Here is a 15,514-nt window from a genome sequence, read left to right as displayed (position 1 = left end):
TCTTCTGGAACATTCTCCCCACCTGTCAGTGGGTGTTAGCTCATCCCTGGTCTTGCTGGTCTCACTGGTAGCTCTGGGGTGAGGGGAGCAAGGCAGGACGGCTACCCTCAGATCTCTGGGACCCGTTTCTTCCTTCAGGGGAATTGGCAGGGGATGGAGCAGTTGCTTTTCTCTCTACCAGCAGAGACTTTGGACAGTTTGCATTGTGCAGGGTGCTACAAGTGCCCTGATGAACACTCAGCTGAGTGAGTAAAGCATGGCAGGCAGTGCTGTCGAGAGCTCTTTGACACACTCTCAGGCATCTGGGAAAAGCTTCTGCCCACAAGTGTTGGGGGCAGGGGGAGGGCAAGGGATGCCCCCAGCTCTCCACCTAACCCAGGGCTGACCCAGGGACACGACAAGAACCCAGTGCTAGGCTTCCCCCGACCCCAAGGGGCTGGGGGCACCAGGATGGTGGGCAGAGAGCCAGCGGCAGATGGGCTCCCAGGGATGGGAGACTGACCCTGGAGGCAGGCCAGGCCCAGGCTGGGACTCTCGTGCCCACAGCTTGTCTCGGTGCCAAGCGCTGCCTTAGAACCCAGGTGCTCTTCTCTCTGCTCCTTCCCCTGCCCTTGCTGGCCGCCTATTGCCTAGCTCTCAGATTACCAGCTTTCTTGCCTCCAGCTAGAGAAGAGCTGAGCGGGCTGGGCTGCCTCCCTCTGGGCTCCGGCCTCATTACTCAGTCGTGCTTGGAGCTCTGTGGAGCGGGGGAGGGCCCAGCACTCGATTCCGGCCACCCCAGCGCTGGTACACAGGGCCCCGGGGCATGCTCATACCTGCAGGGGGCCACTCAGACCTCCTTCTCCCCTGACGTGTGCCTGATTTCCTCCTTCAGAAACTAATGATATGGCCAGGCTCCCCTTCAAGAGCGCATTCCCTGCTGACAGGGAGTGCTAAGTTGGGGAGCAGGAATTGAGAGCAGTCAGAAGTATTAACTTCAGTTACTCCAGCCTATCCCCATGAAAACATGGGCGCCAAAGGTTTGGGGGCTAGGGGGGTGCAGTAGGAGTGGGGAGGACAGAGTCTGGGGCCTAGTTAATGAAAACTAAGAGTGTGATTTCGTGCTGACCTAGTTCCCCTGCCCTGGCTGGGTGTGGCGGTGGGGAGGGTGGAGGAGTGTGGGGGTGAGCAGAGTTCAGTGCGGCCTGGGGAGGAAAGTGTTTTAAGGGGAGACCAGCTCTGTTCACCAGCCTTGGCAGCTTTCTCTCCAGGCTGGTGGTGGCGTGCCTGTGGCACCTGCCCCCCCCCCACCCCCCACACAGTTACTCGGCTTATGGGGGTGACTGGGGGCAAAATAAATCCATGAGGCCCCCAGGCCCTGCTTCCCTCTGGAGACCCATCCTACACACACACACACACACCCATCCGACACACACACAACATACACCAGAACCTGCCAGGAGATGCCAGTGTGAAATTCTGGGCCATTGGGGTGTGAGGGAGAGGGGTGGGGACGGGGATAGGTGGGATGGGCCACTCCCTCCAGGTAGGCAGTATCGTCCCTGGGGTGAGGGGGCACAGCTGGGCTCCAGGCACAGGACGATGTCACCAAGCGTGTCCTCCATGCGCACACACAGGTGCTTTCCTTAATCGCTTAAGGAAAAGCAAGCACAAAGCCACTCGGTACAAATCCCTTAAGCCAATGTTGATGGGGATGCCAGGGGGCCGTGGCCCTGCCAGGAATTTGAGACACGGGCACCATCTGTGCTCTCGCCACTCTGCAGCCAGATTATACCTCCAGCATCTCTATCCTGTACAATTTTTCATTAGATGAATTGGGCTTGCCGGAAATCATTTGTTGGTAAATATTCCCACCCACTCGGTGTAGTCGAGTTAGCACCATCCCCAGTCAGTGCTCCGAAATCCAGCACCTCGCGCCGTGCTGGGACAGGACGGGGGGGTGCGGCTGGGGTGGGGGACAGTTGCTGGAGCTGCAGGCACAGGATGCTTTTCTCAGCCTCTTCTACCCCTCACCCCAGCAGTTGCAAATTTGGTTTCCTAAGTGACTCAGTGTTTCCATCAACGGGCATCTGGAAGGGCTCATCAGGGCACTTAGGGAAGCCCTTTCCTTTCTGCTTCCCTCAGGAGAGATGTCCAGAGAGAGTGGCGGTGAGCGTAAGGTGGCTGTAAGAGGAGAGTTGTGTGTTTAAGACCAGTGTGTTTCCCACCGCCATCTAGAGCACAGTCTCTCCTGCCTACACCTGTTTACTGGCTGGGAGGGAGGGCTGATGGGCTCTGAGTGGGCACCTGGAGGTGAGGTGGCAGGAGTTGCAGTCTAGAGGGTCCCCACCATGGGCAGTCTCCTGAGGGGCTCTCAGGTTAGCCTTGGTCCTGGGTTGGGCAAAGGAGACTGGGCTGTGGTATCTCAACGGTTGTCACTCTTTCAAGGGGCCGTGAGACCCCCACCTGTCCCTAAGCCTCTGCACAGCCTCTGGTGGCCCCCCGAGGAGACTCTTCCTTCAGGAGGCCATCCCACTCCCAGGCCTGCCTCCTCCTCTAGAGTCGAGGCCAGGGGTAACAAACAACAGCCCACAGGCCCAATTAGCCCACCGTCTGTGTTTGTAAATCAAGTTTTATTGACCCACGGCCGTGTCCCTGTGTGGATGCCTTGTCAGCAGCTGCTTTCACACTTCGAGAGCAGGGCTGATGGGTTGGACATGTGGCCCACCCAGCCGGAAATGGCTACTTTCTAGCCCTTTAACACCCGAATGGATGTTACAGCGTGGGAAAGGCCTGGCTGCGGGAAGGGGACGTGGGAGCCACCCTGGGCTCAGCGGGCCTGTCCCCGTGCCCCTCGCAGTGCACCTGCCGCAAGGACATGGTGAAGATCTCCATGGACGTCTTCGTGCGCATCCTGCAGCCCGAGCGCTACGAGCTGTGGAAGCAGGGCAAGGATCTCACGGCGCTGGACCACACGCGGCCCACGGCCCTGAGCAGCCCCGAGCTGAGCAGCTGGAGCGCCTCCCGTGCTGCGCTCAAGGCCCGGCTCCTCCGCAGGTGAGTGGGGGCTGGAGGGACAGGACTCTGCCCGGCTGGGCAGCCCCATCCTCTTGCGCTCCCTCGTCCTCTTGCACTCCCTCTCTCACCTCTTCTTTCTCTCCTGTTTCTGAGGCAGTGTCCCAAGTCTCCGCCCCTCACATCAACTTCCCGGGCCCTTCCTAGGCCATTTTGTCCCCTGCCTGTCTACCGCACAATTCCCTCGTTGTTGGAAAACTTGCCCAGTTGTCCCCAGCAATCCTTCTCAGTCCATCTGCTGAGCTCCCAGAGCATGAGAGCCTTGCTATCTGCCATGCTGGGACCATTCGGACTCTGGATTGGCTCCAAGAGGTGGTAGGCCCTGTGCCAGGGCTCTTGGACACAGGCAGGCCCAACTCCTCAGACTTTGTGGACCTCCTCTCCTTGCCCACGGAGACCCCTTCCCTTCCCCTCCCCTCCAGAAAAGCGTGATTGTTGCCTTGCAGCCCCTCCAGAGTGGCAGAGGGCAAAACGGCCTGTGGGTAGAGGTCTGGGCTGATGAGGACCCCATCTTGGCTCCCTTGGCCTCTGTGTGCACCTCAGTCTCTGTTTCCTTCCTCTTTCTGGAAAGCATCTGGGTTTTCAGGCGTTCAAAGCTTCACATGAATATAGTCTCCTTCCCAGTGCCTAGGGAAGATTCTGCATGTCCTCACTGATCCCCGAGTGTGAGCTCGGAGCAGGAGGGATGGCCAAGGCCAGGGGCTGCAAATTTCTTCTACAAGGGTCAGAGGTGTTTTCAGGTTTGTGGACCAGACTGACACAGCCTTTCAACTCTGCTGGCACAGAGGCAGATGGGTAAGGCTGTGTCCCAATGATACTTAAATTTTGGACACTGACCTGTGCTTCCATACCATTTTCACCTACCACAATAAATTATTCTTCTCTTTAGTTTTCTCAACCATTGAAAATGATAAAAACCATCCAGAGCTGGAGGACTTGTGCTAAAACAGGCAGCAGCGGCTCTGGCCCGTGTGCCATGGTTTGCCAACCACTGCATTGAGGGGCTTCCCCTTTGCTCTGTGCAGATGGTTCCACTTTGCTCTCCAGCCACGCAGCCGCTTTGGTCTTTATCCTGTCCTGGCTGATGGCCGGCAGTGCCGCCCAGGGCCTCGCAGCGTGTGGAGGAGGGATGTGGGCTGATGGGTGAGGGGTAGGTGCTGGTTTGGCCAAAATATTTCTATGGCTGTCTCTCTCGGACAGCACCCACACACACCCACACACATATACCACGCTGCAGAATCGTGTTTGGAGCTCAGGTCTTCCTGTGACAGATGATCCTGTCCAGTCCAGAACCTTCTCCCCAGACTGAGCCACCCTCAGTTTTGACACATCCCTTTGAGTTCCTATACCTGGGCCTTCTTGGCCTCACCCATGTCCATTTCCCTACCCCATGGCTCACCTCTCTGGGTATTGTGTCAGCTTCCACGTATCCCCACATCCATTGCTGACAGCCACCAGCAGGTGAGCTTTGCTTTTCTGATTTCTTTGTTGTCTTTTAAGTTATTATTCTCCTGCCTGTTCCTCATGAAAAGCCACTTCTCTGTGGGGCTTATTTGCAGCCACTACTGCTAGGGAGCTGAGTTGCTCCCAGCCCCCGCCCCAGCCTGGTGTTTGCCTGATGGTTAACTGATCGGGCTCAAGTGAATTGGTTAACAGAGTGGATTATCGATAAACAAAGCACCACATTCCAGGATAGGAGTGGGGTTAATGTTTGTCCAGGGAGCTGCGGGCAGGAGAGGCGGACCCAGCACCTGCTGCCCTTGCTCTCCCCTTCTCTTGACAGCACCTTCTTTCAGCAAAGGAAGGAGACACACCAGGATGTGTCCCCGTACCCCTGTACCCCTTCCTTGCTGTCCCCACCTTCCATGCATCACGCCCTGTTCCGTTCTGGGGTGTCCTTACCTGTCCCCCTCCCTCCCTGCTTTCCTGGGGAGTTGGAATGCTCCAGTAATGGGGCTGAATAAAATAATATCTCAAGGATATAAATTTCTTTAAAGTCTCTAATATGTAAAATAAGGCTGAGCCTCCCCCCCCCCCCATTAAGTAATTGAAAAGGGTGCTTTTCTCTGGAAAGGCTGGTGAGTGACTCACGTTTAAAAGCCTGAGATTGATGCCATTCTCCCCTCCACCTGGGTGCAGACGGGTCTCAGAAGTGCCTTCCCAGGTTCCTCTTGCCGGGCTGGGGGCCCCTGTGTTGGGCTCGCCCTTCTCCTGGCCCCGTGGCAGCAGAGAGCTTATTTCTGGAGGCAGACACAACAGCTCTGGCTCTGCTCCCCTGGACTGGAGTCTCTCAACCTGGCTGCTGCTGATGTTGGGGCTGGAATGTTCTCTGGGCTCGGGGCCTTCCTGGGCATTTGGGGAGGTGGTGGACTCCCCCAGCTCATGCGGCTATAGATGTCCTCCTGACGTCGCCACCAGGGAGGTGGTACTGGGGTTCGGTGCCGCCTGCTTGCCCTCCCTCTCCTGATGCCCCCTAAAGGCCCTCGCCTCCAGCTTTGGGGTGCTGTGGTTTTTCCCTGGCCCTGTGTGGGGCCCCGCCTTCCTACCAGGTGTAACCAAGCCGCCCCAACGACATCTCACCCCATAGCTCTACCCCAGGTGTTTGAGTCTCCATGAGTTTGTTTTCTGTAACTGAGTCGGCTCAGGTGAGCTGACCTCCCCTTCGTTAGAGCTGTTTGTGTTTGCCTGCATGGGAAACAGGACATGGGATGGGATCTTTCTCTCCTTCCTGGCGTCTCCTGGCTGTTGGGGACTCTGGCGCAGGGACAGCGTCTTTGCTTCCTGGTCCTCGTGCTCCCCACAGTGCTTCTCCATATACTGGGTTTCCAACCAGAGCTTGGGAGGCGCTGCTGCTGACTACTGGGCCTGCCAGACGTGCGTCCTGCCGCGTCGCCTGCCTTGCAGAACACCTGAGCTTCTTCCATCTGCATGGCCCATGTGGAGAAACAGATGCGATGGGTTTCTTTACCTGGCTTGTCCTCCCACCCTGGGAGCTGCGCCTTTTAAGCCCCGTGGGAAGCCACCCCTGCCATCAGCTAAGTGTGGACCCCGGCAGTCTTTTGGAAATGGGCAGATAACACCCAACCCCATCTGTCCCACCCTATTCCACAGATTCCTGCCGAGCCCACTTGGGGCCTACTACTGTGTCCTGGGGTGAGCTGCAGCCCCTGCTTGACCCAGGGCCTGTGCCGGATCCTGCCACACCTCTGACCCCACTTCCACCAGGTCACCACCGTCCTGCTGAATTTCTGGCCCCTTTCCCCAGATGGCTCCAGGTGGGCAGGAGCTGGCCCTGAATGACCATGTGGCTCCCAACCGCTCCTGCTCCCTGCAGAGCTCACTCAGTGCTGCTGTCCCTGTTTCCCAAGTTTCTGTAGGGTTAGAAGCCTTTTAAAGATGCAAATGAGCATGGCTTTGGGGGTGGTAAGTGCCAGGAGGAAAGCGGAAGTGCTGGGAGCACAGCAGGCTCAGCCTCAGGAGAGCTCTCCATCTCCTTCTGAACCAGCAGCCTCGGCAGCCCAGTTCCCCTCTGGAGGAGGTGAGAGGTTCTGGGCAGACAGTCCATCCTATAGGAACCACTACCCCTGTCCTGGGGAGCTAGTGGGTGGTGTGTTCTCCACACATACCCATGCCCCTCCATGACAGGGCTGGGAACCTCTGAGCCCAGGTCAGGGCTGCGAAGGAAGCCTCCACACTGCCTCTCCTGTCCTCTAGAGTGAAGGGACACCTGCTTCCAATTTTCAAGTATGAGTATGGTCATTTGTACTTGGTCCCAGCCATGGGTTTATATAAATTAACTGGGGTGACTTCCTGTTAAGCCTGGCAGATAAAGTGCACATTTATCTCCACTCTCTCCTTAAAATGCTCTGGAAAAGAGCAGCAAATGACAGGAATGGGAATGGCAGCTGTGGGGAGGAGCATGGTGGCCAGTTCAGGCCGGGGTGAGATGGACCCAAGATGGGCAAGTTGCAGGGCTGAGGAGCCTAAGGCATCTGCAGTACCTGAGGCCAGGCAAGTCTGGCCAGCCAAGGACATTTTGGAATGGGGTGGGAATTCATCCTTTTCTGGGGGCCAGGAAGTAGATGATGCTGAAAGCCGGCTGCTCTCAGGTGTGAGCTCAAGGCTTTGTGCTCTGAGCCCAATATGTATGATGCTGCATGTGCCAGGTGAGTGGAGGCTTCTAAACCCATCCAAATAGACCCTGTGTCCAGAGTCTTCGGGAGCCCTGCTATGGGAGAGCATCCCAGGGAGGCAGGGCCTGCCCTGGACCCTGAGACTCTGGCTTCTGTGTCCCCTGCATGTACCCCCTCAATTCCCATGGCTCAATAGGTGTCTCTTCTGCCCTGGCCCTTCTCCTGACTGGGCCCTGCCTCCCCCAAGCCCTTGCCCCACACCCCATGTGATGCCCCATGTGCTGTCTCATGCCTTCCTTGTTATATTGTGCTCTCTGCCCCCCACCCTGCTTTTCACAATTGGTCATCCAGTGGCTTTCTCTGGACACCAAGGCAGGCATCCTGGACTAAGGGCTAAGAGCAGCCACCAGTTAAGGGCCGTCCCTAGGGGAGAAGGGAGGAGAGCTGCTTCCAGGAGCTGGGCAGATGGTGAAAAGAAGAGCTTGGCAATGTGTGAGCATGAAGAAGCCTAAAAGAAGAAGGAAACTGGGTGGCTGCTTAGGGGCAGAAAGCAGCCATGCCTGGAGCTGCTGTGCCACCTCGGCAGGGCAGAAACCAGAACCCTGGCCTGGAAGCTCCGGGGGTCTCCCCAGCCCAGGCAGTCACATGGCCCTGCCGGGTTCGGGTAGACTGTGTGGATTGGCCCCAGCCTCTCTGGTGCTCCTCAGGGGCTCAGCCCGAGGTTTGCCTGGGGACCAAGAGCGCATGCAGGCCCCTCTCTCTGAGATGCTGATGTCATGGCCCTTCTGTGTCTATAAAGCGTTTAACTCACTTTCAGGGTGGGGGGGAAGGTCAGTGGGGACCATCCACCAGCTCCCAGGGACTGCCAAGAGCACTCGGGGAACTGGCAGTTTGGGAGCCACACACACCCTCCTGTCAATCAAAAAGCAGCTCCTGTTGTTGGTCGGAAGAGGGCTCCAGGCTTCCCGGCCCCTGGAATCAGAATGGGGGTCCTGACTACTCGCCACACACTCTCTCTGGCTCTGCTGCTTTTCTTCCTTCCCTTTTGCTCCCCGCCTCCAGTACCCCTCTGTCACACTTTTTCACACTAGGGTGTGCAGGACTTACGTTGGGACCGTCCAGTGGGGTGGCCCTGCCATTTCCCTGGCCTGATTCCACACCACTGTGCTGAGACTGGGGAGTCGGGGGTGCCTGCCTGTCACCAGCGAGGGCGGAGGGCTGCCGGTCCCCTAGGAGCAGCCTGGGGACGGGGTTGAGCCCAGAGGAAAAATACCTTGAAATTTACCTTTCTAGACAAATTAGTCTGAAAGAAAGCAGACACTGGAAAAAGGCTGAGGAGGAGAGAAAACCAAATCTAGAAAGGAAGAAAGAGCAGACCAAAAAGCCGGGGCTGTCGTAAGTCGATTCCTTGTTCTATTTGTTGTCCAGGCGTTGTTCACACACCACTGTCTCCATCCTCCACCACCCCATCCCAGCTAGTGCCTTCTCTGCCCCTTCCCCATGTCAGTCTCCCTCTGTCATGACCGTCAGGGCCCCATGCTCAGCCCCACACCCAGAAACAGCTGTACCATGTCCTTCCCTCCCCACCTGCCTCTGCTGCCTCTGGGGGGCTTCACCCTGCTGGTTGGAGCACATGGACCAAGGGTCTGCTCCCTTTATTTTTTTGCTCCCTTCTCCAGGTCTCACCGGAAACGGAGCCAGCCCAAGAAGCCCAAACCAGAAGACTCAAAGACCCTGGGTGAAGGCGTAGCTGTGGTGGGCCCTCTGGAGGAGGCTGCACTGGAGGCTGACCCGGATGATGATGATGAGGAGGAGCTGCTAGCACCTCAGGGCCGGGAGGCAGAGGGTGCCGAAGGTCAGTCCCGGGGCCGGTGGCCGGGGGGGAGACCAGTGCCAGTTCCTCCCCAACACTAAGTCCGTGTCTACGGAGAGCCCACGTTTCCTGAGCCGCAGTGTCCCTGACCTTTTAGGAATCAGATTTATATGCTTTCTTCACAGTTTGGGATATTTTGTAAAAACATACCTTATCTGGTGGAGGCTGTGAAAATCCTTTCCTCTCCAGAAAAGAGCAGAGTGGGTTGTCAGCCCCTTCTTAAACAAGGGTGGCTGGCTGGTGTGGCCCAGGCATGGGGCTAGGCCTGCCTGCATGGGATCAGCTACCCTGCCCCCCACAGGAGAAGGCAGACGTGATGGGGAGCTGGGTATTCTGGGGGCTGGGGGCTCCCCCTCTCTCCCAGGCACCATGGACCATGCACTTGCCATCTCCTGGGGCGGCAGAATAAGACCATGGTATGGCTTATTTCTTCCCGAATGAAGCCAGGGCTCTCCGTGATGTGGTGCAGCCCGGCCAGGAGAAAGAGCCTGGGCCTCCGGCCGTGTGAGCTGTGTGACCCATTTCGAATAGGGAACGTGCCCCCATGAATGCTTTCCAGGTCCTCCTCGCCCATGTTTTGCAGTACCATCTTTCCTTTTTCAAGATCACCCTCCCATTTCCTGATCTGCAGCCTCAGCCTTTCTGGCGTTTTGCTCACTAGTGACCTCCCCCTGCTTATTAGGGATGGAGCCACCTCCCAGCCTTGGGCTCCACTGGCAGCAACAGCTGGGCCCAGGTTAGGGGTGCCTGTGTTTCACCAGAGGGTTCTGCTTGGTTCCTCAAACTTCCTTCCTTGTGGACAGCTCTTGGCATTTCTCAGCCCAGATGACTCCATTTTACTCAGGTTGTAAGGTCATGGGATGCCCCCTTTCTGGTCAGGGTGAAGGGGCATCTGAGGGGTGCCGTTGTGAAATGCAACTCTGCTCCTGCCACCAACTTGCAAGTCCTTTCCACCTGCCCTGTGGCCGCCGCAGTATAGCAGGAGCAGTGAACACCTGTTTTGCCCACCCAGCTACACCCGCAGGGCTGGAAGAGAGGGCACTGATGCCAAGGGGCCCCGGCTAGGGTGTGCCCAACTCCCAGAAGTAGGCAGGAGAGCATCCTGAGCATACCTCGTGGAGCAGGGGACAGTTGAGCTGGGCCTGGTGGAGGGGAGAGAGGTGGAGAGGCTGTGCATGCCGGCCTGGCCTCTGAAAGCCCATTGCCAGCAGCAGCCTAGTGCGGGCACAGCTCCATCGGGGCCGGGGGTGAGGGGGGATCTCGGTCCTTCCAGCCCAGCCCAGGTATGTCCAGCTAACCTGGAAAGACAAAACACGCAATATGCTGCAGCATGCTGGCAGAAGAGCAAAAGTGGCGTTTTCTGTGTGTAGACCCGGCTGCCAATGCAGAAAAAGCGAACAAGCCTGTCTAGCAGAGTTGCCGGTTAGCAGCATGGTAGTGACAAGCCAAGTTCCATTTCTCAAATGCAGACTGTTAACAGAAAATGGGATTTCTAAAGATGCCATTTATAATAATAGCAACCTGAAGTAGTGTACTTTGGAAGAAGCCGAACAAAAATGTAAGGCCTTTATGGAGAAGACTTGGACCTTTATCAGCCAACATGTAAGAGCTTTCTCTGCAGATTGCTGCGCTGTGCCATGGGGTGACTTGCTTCCCCCTCTGGATTCAGAGCAGTTGGGATGCCTGCAGGGATTTTGGCTGCTGACGAGGCTCTGACAAGCTGTCCTTAAGGAAGCTTACGTGGAGGAAGAGAGAGCTAGGGGGACTGGGGGCTGCCCCTCCAGACACCTCACCTGGTCATCAGATGCGCAGGACCAGAGCCAGGATGGACCAAGCGAGGGTCCCCGACGCGGGCCGAGAAGGGGCCCTGCCTCACACTCTACACATGTGAGCTCTCAGAGGTGGCTCTGGCAAAGGACCACAGACTCGGGTGACTTCAAACAGCACACATTTATCCTCTTACAGCCCTTGAGGTCGGAGGTCCAACACAGGTCTCACGGGACCACGGTCAAGGCTCCAGGGAGAACCTGTTTCCATGCTGCCCTTTTCCAGCTTCTAAAAGGCCACCTGCATCCCTGTGCTAGGTGGTCCAGCATCCCTCTGATCACAGCTTCTATCACCATGACCTTTCTCTGACTCTGATCCCCTCCTCCATCCTGGAGGACCCTGTCCTGGTGCCGGGCCCCCCTGGACAGTCCTGGAGAAGCTCTCATTTCAAGCCTCATCCCAGCTGCAGGGCCCCTTTGCCATGTAAGGGAGTGTAGTCACAGGCCTCGGGGATTAGGGTGGGGAGCCAATGGTCTGCTGACCATGTGGCTTAAAGATTTATGTTTGAAAATCAAAACTTTAAAGCCTCTAAAAGGCTAAGTAGAAAAAATAGCTTTGTGACCCCAAGCTAGGGAAGGACTTCTTTAGAAAACACAGCCATAAAGAAAAAGATTGTTGGATGTGATTATTATCCAGTAAAGAACTACCACTTATCAAAAGATGAACGTTCAGAAGACAAGAAGACAGTGGACAGGTGGAAAAGTTTTCACAGCCTCTGGAACTAACTGGGAACATGCAAAGACCTCCTCAAAACCAATGAGAAAGCAGGCCCAGTGGTGACTTGCAGTGTGCAAAGTCAAAAGCCCAGTGGGAGGCGGACACGACTCTGTCCTCCCCAGTCGGTGGAGAACTGAGCCAGAGACTCTGCCCTGGCACCCCGGGCCTTCTGCTGCCAGAGTGGGTGGACCTCGTCTTGCAGGTGTGGCACTCACCTGGCAGCTCCCCTCTGCGGCTGGTGTCCTGGGGAAGCTTGTCTGCTGCATCCCAAGGCAGACCAAGAGCAGGAATGGTGACAAATGAACCAACAAAGCGCAACAACCCAATGTTTCTGGTGGGAAAATGGGCAAATAGAGGGTGGCCCACTGGCACTCTGGTCTGTGGTAGAGGAAGGAGCAACACTGTCTGTATCCCAGTGGGACAGGTTGACAGAACAGGCTGCAGGGCGTTCTCACACTCGGGTCATGCCAGGCCAGATAGCAGGACAGGCTGAGGCAGAGCCAGGGGCCCCAGGGAGGGGCCATGACAGGCGCACACAGCTAGCCCCTGAACCGAGATTCCTACCTAGACCCCGGGATGTAAGAAGGCCTGGGCAAGGTGGCAGAGCTGGGTTGTGCCACGTGAATGGGTCCTTTGAGGCGGGGTCTGGCACTGTTCACATTGGATTCTGGGGGCCATGGTCCCTGGCAAGGTTTGGTGAGACAGTGAGTGGCTGGCTGGGGTACTGACCCAAGGGGCCGGTGGCCCTGCCCCCAACCCATCCCATGGCTGTCTTCCCACCTGCAGTCACGATGACGCCACAGCCTAGCGTGGACCTCTTAGGGGATTCAGCACTTCAGGCCCCGGTCGTGTACGCGTGTTAGCAGCAGCTTTCTCCCACGAGGCCCCGGTTTCCTCTTTCCAAGCGTGCTGCTGCCTAAATGGGAGGTTCCTGTTGCCTGGAACATAACTCAGGCTTGCTGTGGGCACCAGATGCAAGGTGTGCAGGTGCCCCCTCCCCAGCAGCCTCAGTTGGAAAGAACTCCCACTGACAGCCGGCCAGGCCTTCACGGATCCACACGCCCAGTGGAACCGCACAGACCGCCACTTGGGTGTGCCTTGGTGCGCTTTTCCCAGGTCTAGCTTCCATCAGCTTCTCCAAGAAGAGTTCAGGTCGCTGCAGGCTGCATGCTTGCGGGCCCCATCCACGCCGGCCCCTTAGATGGCTGTGCCTACGTGAGGAGTGTATGGAGCCCCTGGAGGGCACCCACCTCTGGCAAGGGCTGGCTGTGGCTCCCTGACCCAGGAGCCCACCCCCATTCCGGGAGAGAGACTCATTCCTAAAGAGAGGGAACAAGGAGGGGAGGAAGTTCCTGGAACACTGGGCCTTCAGAGGAGGCATGGTCCCTTTGGGCCTTTGAGTGGCTGCCATGGTCTGAGAGCCCCAGCTGCTCCTCTGTCTATCCCTTGAGCCTTGGGAAGGAAGAGCTATCTGTCTCAGGAAAGCATCGAGTAAACAAACTCTCACTGTTAGGGTTGTGGCAGCCAAGACAACGTCCCCAGGCAAGTCAGTGATTTCAAAGTACTTTCTCTTTCCTGTTGTCCTTTAATTTCCACTTAACACTCCTGAAAGCTCTTAGTGTCATGTAATGTTTAGGGGCCTTAGCAAGATGCTGTTTTGTTCTTTGTTTTCAGGATGCAGCTTAGCCTCAAAAGGGAAAATGTGACCCCTCCCACCTGCTCCCTGACAGTATTTTGATGCTGGGGAGGGGCAGAGAGGGCCAGGGCTCTGTATGTGGGACAGGACAGGTAATGGCTGTCAGCATCTGAGGAGGAAAGTGAGCAGGGGTTTGGGGCTAGCTGAGAGGATTCAGGGCCTCATGAGATAGAGTGCTGTTCTCCTGCCCCATTCCAGCTGCTGGAGTGTCTGGAAAGATCTGCTCCCCTGTCATCCAACCATGTGTCCAGTACCCTCTCCAGACCCACCCACTCCACTGTGGGGCCCAAGCAGAGGGTGAGAAAGGCACCTGACCACTTGGGGTCCCTGCTTTGCAGGGACAGTGGCAGTGCCTTCTGATTGACCTGCCGGCATGTGCTGAGCCCTCCTAAGGGAGCCCACCAGCACTTGCCTGGAGGTACAGCCCTGTTTGTAGCTCAGAAGACGGAGGGTTGGACAGAGCAGGACTGAAGCCCTGCAGGGCTGGTCGGAACATATGGTCCCATGTGGCATCCTAACTCCATGCCCCCAGTGTGGCCTTTCAGGAAGTTTCTGTGTCTGCAGGGTGCTTGTGACCGGCCCTAGGGAAAGGGACAGCTTATGGCACCAGGAGAGAGGAGTGCTGGGCTGGGACCGGCTGGCCGAGAAGCCACGCATGAGCAGAACTGTAGGTTAAACTCAGGGTGTCTGTCCTGTTGGCCCCCCAGCCACCCCTGCAGGGCAGACTTTGGGGTGCTAGTGGGAGGACTCACTGGACAGGACTGTTTCAAGAGGGGACACCAGAGGCATAGAATCCCTTATCCAACCATGGCTTCATGGCCACCGCTCGCAGCCCTGGGAACGGGAGAAAGGAAGGCAGTGGTTGTTTATGGCACGGGAACTGGCTGGGTGTGCATGGTGTTCCGGGACCATGTCTGCACTGTGCTCTAAGGCTGCCCTTCCTGCCGCAGAGAAGGTGCCAGGTTCAGCAAGCAGGCCAGATGGTCAGACCTCTGCCCTAGAGAAGGTATCTGTTCACCTGCCGAGCATGCCTAGGGAAGGCAGGAGACCCCTGTGCTGGCCCAGTCTTTGCAGCGCTCACCCCTCACCCTTCCGGGTGAGTTCTGAGGCCCCTGCAGGGTGAGGAAACACTGGGGTCCCCAGCAGGGTAGAGTGGAGCTCCCACACCAAGGATCGGGCCCAGAGTACCGAGATGGCCATGGGTCTATTCTCCTTGCGTCCGTCCTGTCTGGCCTCAGTCTCCTGAAAGAACTGTTTGGAGTTCGCCAGCCCCTGACTTTACGGACCAGAAGGCTACAGAAGCCCAGAAGGAGGAGGAAGGAGGGAGGGTCTTGTGGTTTTTTTCCTTGTTAATTTGGAAATCAAGAGAGTTGTGCTCTTGCTCTAGCAGTTTGGAATATCTAGTGTTTTTATTAGTGTTACCACCATATGAGGACAATGTGCTATCTGTGGCCCAAAGTATGCCCCTACTTTGTCTAAAGTTGCATGGTCCTTCTTGGAGACAAAGCGAGGCGTGTGCCAGCGAGGTGCTGGGATGGTGGGATCTCCAGAGGGGCAGCGGAGGGCATGGGCATCCTAGAACACTTTAGAACATTTTAAATGCTGTGCAAATGTTTCTGGAATCCCCCTGTCCTGGATTCTGCGTCCACAGACTCCAGCTGAGACCCTCCCGGGCGGACCCTGCAGGCAACATGTCCACTGGACAGAGCCTCCCTGCCTTTGCATGGCTGGTGTGGCTGGGGGTGGCCTGGGCCCTGTACCTTGTCAAGAGCCCAGAGAAAAACCCAGAATTGCCTTGCTAGCTGGGGAGAACATCCATTAAATTTCCATTTGATATGTTAGTGCTGTTGTGAAGGAAGGCATGCTGGGTTTCCTTAGAGAGACAAAGCTGTTGATCTGCAAGTGGCAGGACAGCGGCCTTCGAGTGGCAGGGGCTGTGCTTGTGGACAAGTCGAGTCGGGCTCACCTGGGCCGCACCTCTAGCAGCCTGGTCCGGCTGGTCCGCCCGCCATCTCCAGGCCCTGTGCCTGCTGCCTGGCTGCCGTGGGATTTTCTGTGTCTGGCTGTGCTTGGGGCAGGGGCACCTCAGCAAATATTCATTGCTGAAGCCCCTTCCCCAAGTCTCTGCTCCCTGGCCTGGCCCGCAGAGAGGAGCCAACCTTTTGTTGGGGAGCCATCCAGCTCCCGTATCTGCAGAGGAGAAACAGTTTCTTC

At 57.0% G+C, this 15,514-nt stretch overlaps 1 protein-coding gene across 1 annotated transcript in view; it reads left to right on the top strand.

The window, feature by feature from the left end:
- The window catches only part of KDM4B (lysine demethylase 4B), a 172,884-nt gene that overhangs the window by 128,041 nt on the left and 29,329 nt on the right, over positions 1-15,514 (top strand). The window contains 3 exon segments of the mRNA XM_077121063.1: positions 2,840-3,036; positions 8,481-8,582; positions 8,867-9,042. Of these exon segments, the coding sequence (XP_076977178.1) occupies positions 2,840-3,036; positions 8,481-8,582; positions 8,867-9,042 (475 nt within the window).

Source organism: Tamandua tetradactyla, chromosome 11 (genome assembly GCF_023851605.1).
Source record: "Tamandua tetradactyla isolate mTamTet1 chromosome 11, mTamTet1.pri, whole genome shotgun sequence".
NCBI lineage: Eukaryota > Metazoa > Chordata > Mammalia > Pilosa > Myrmecophagidae > Tamandua > Tamandua tetradactyla.
The sequence above is the reverse complement of the archived record's forward strand: the minus strand, read 5'-3'. Positions and strand labels throughout refer to the sequence as shown.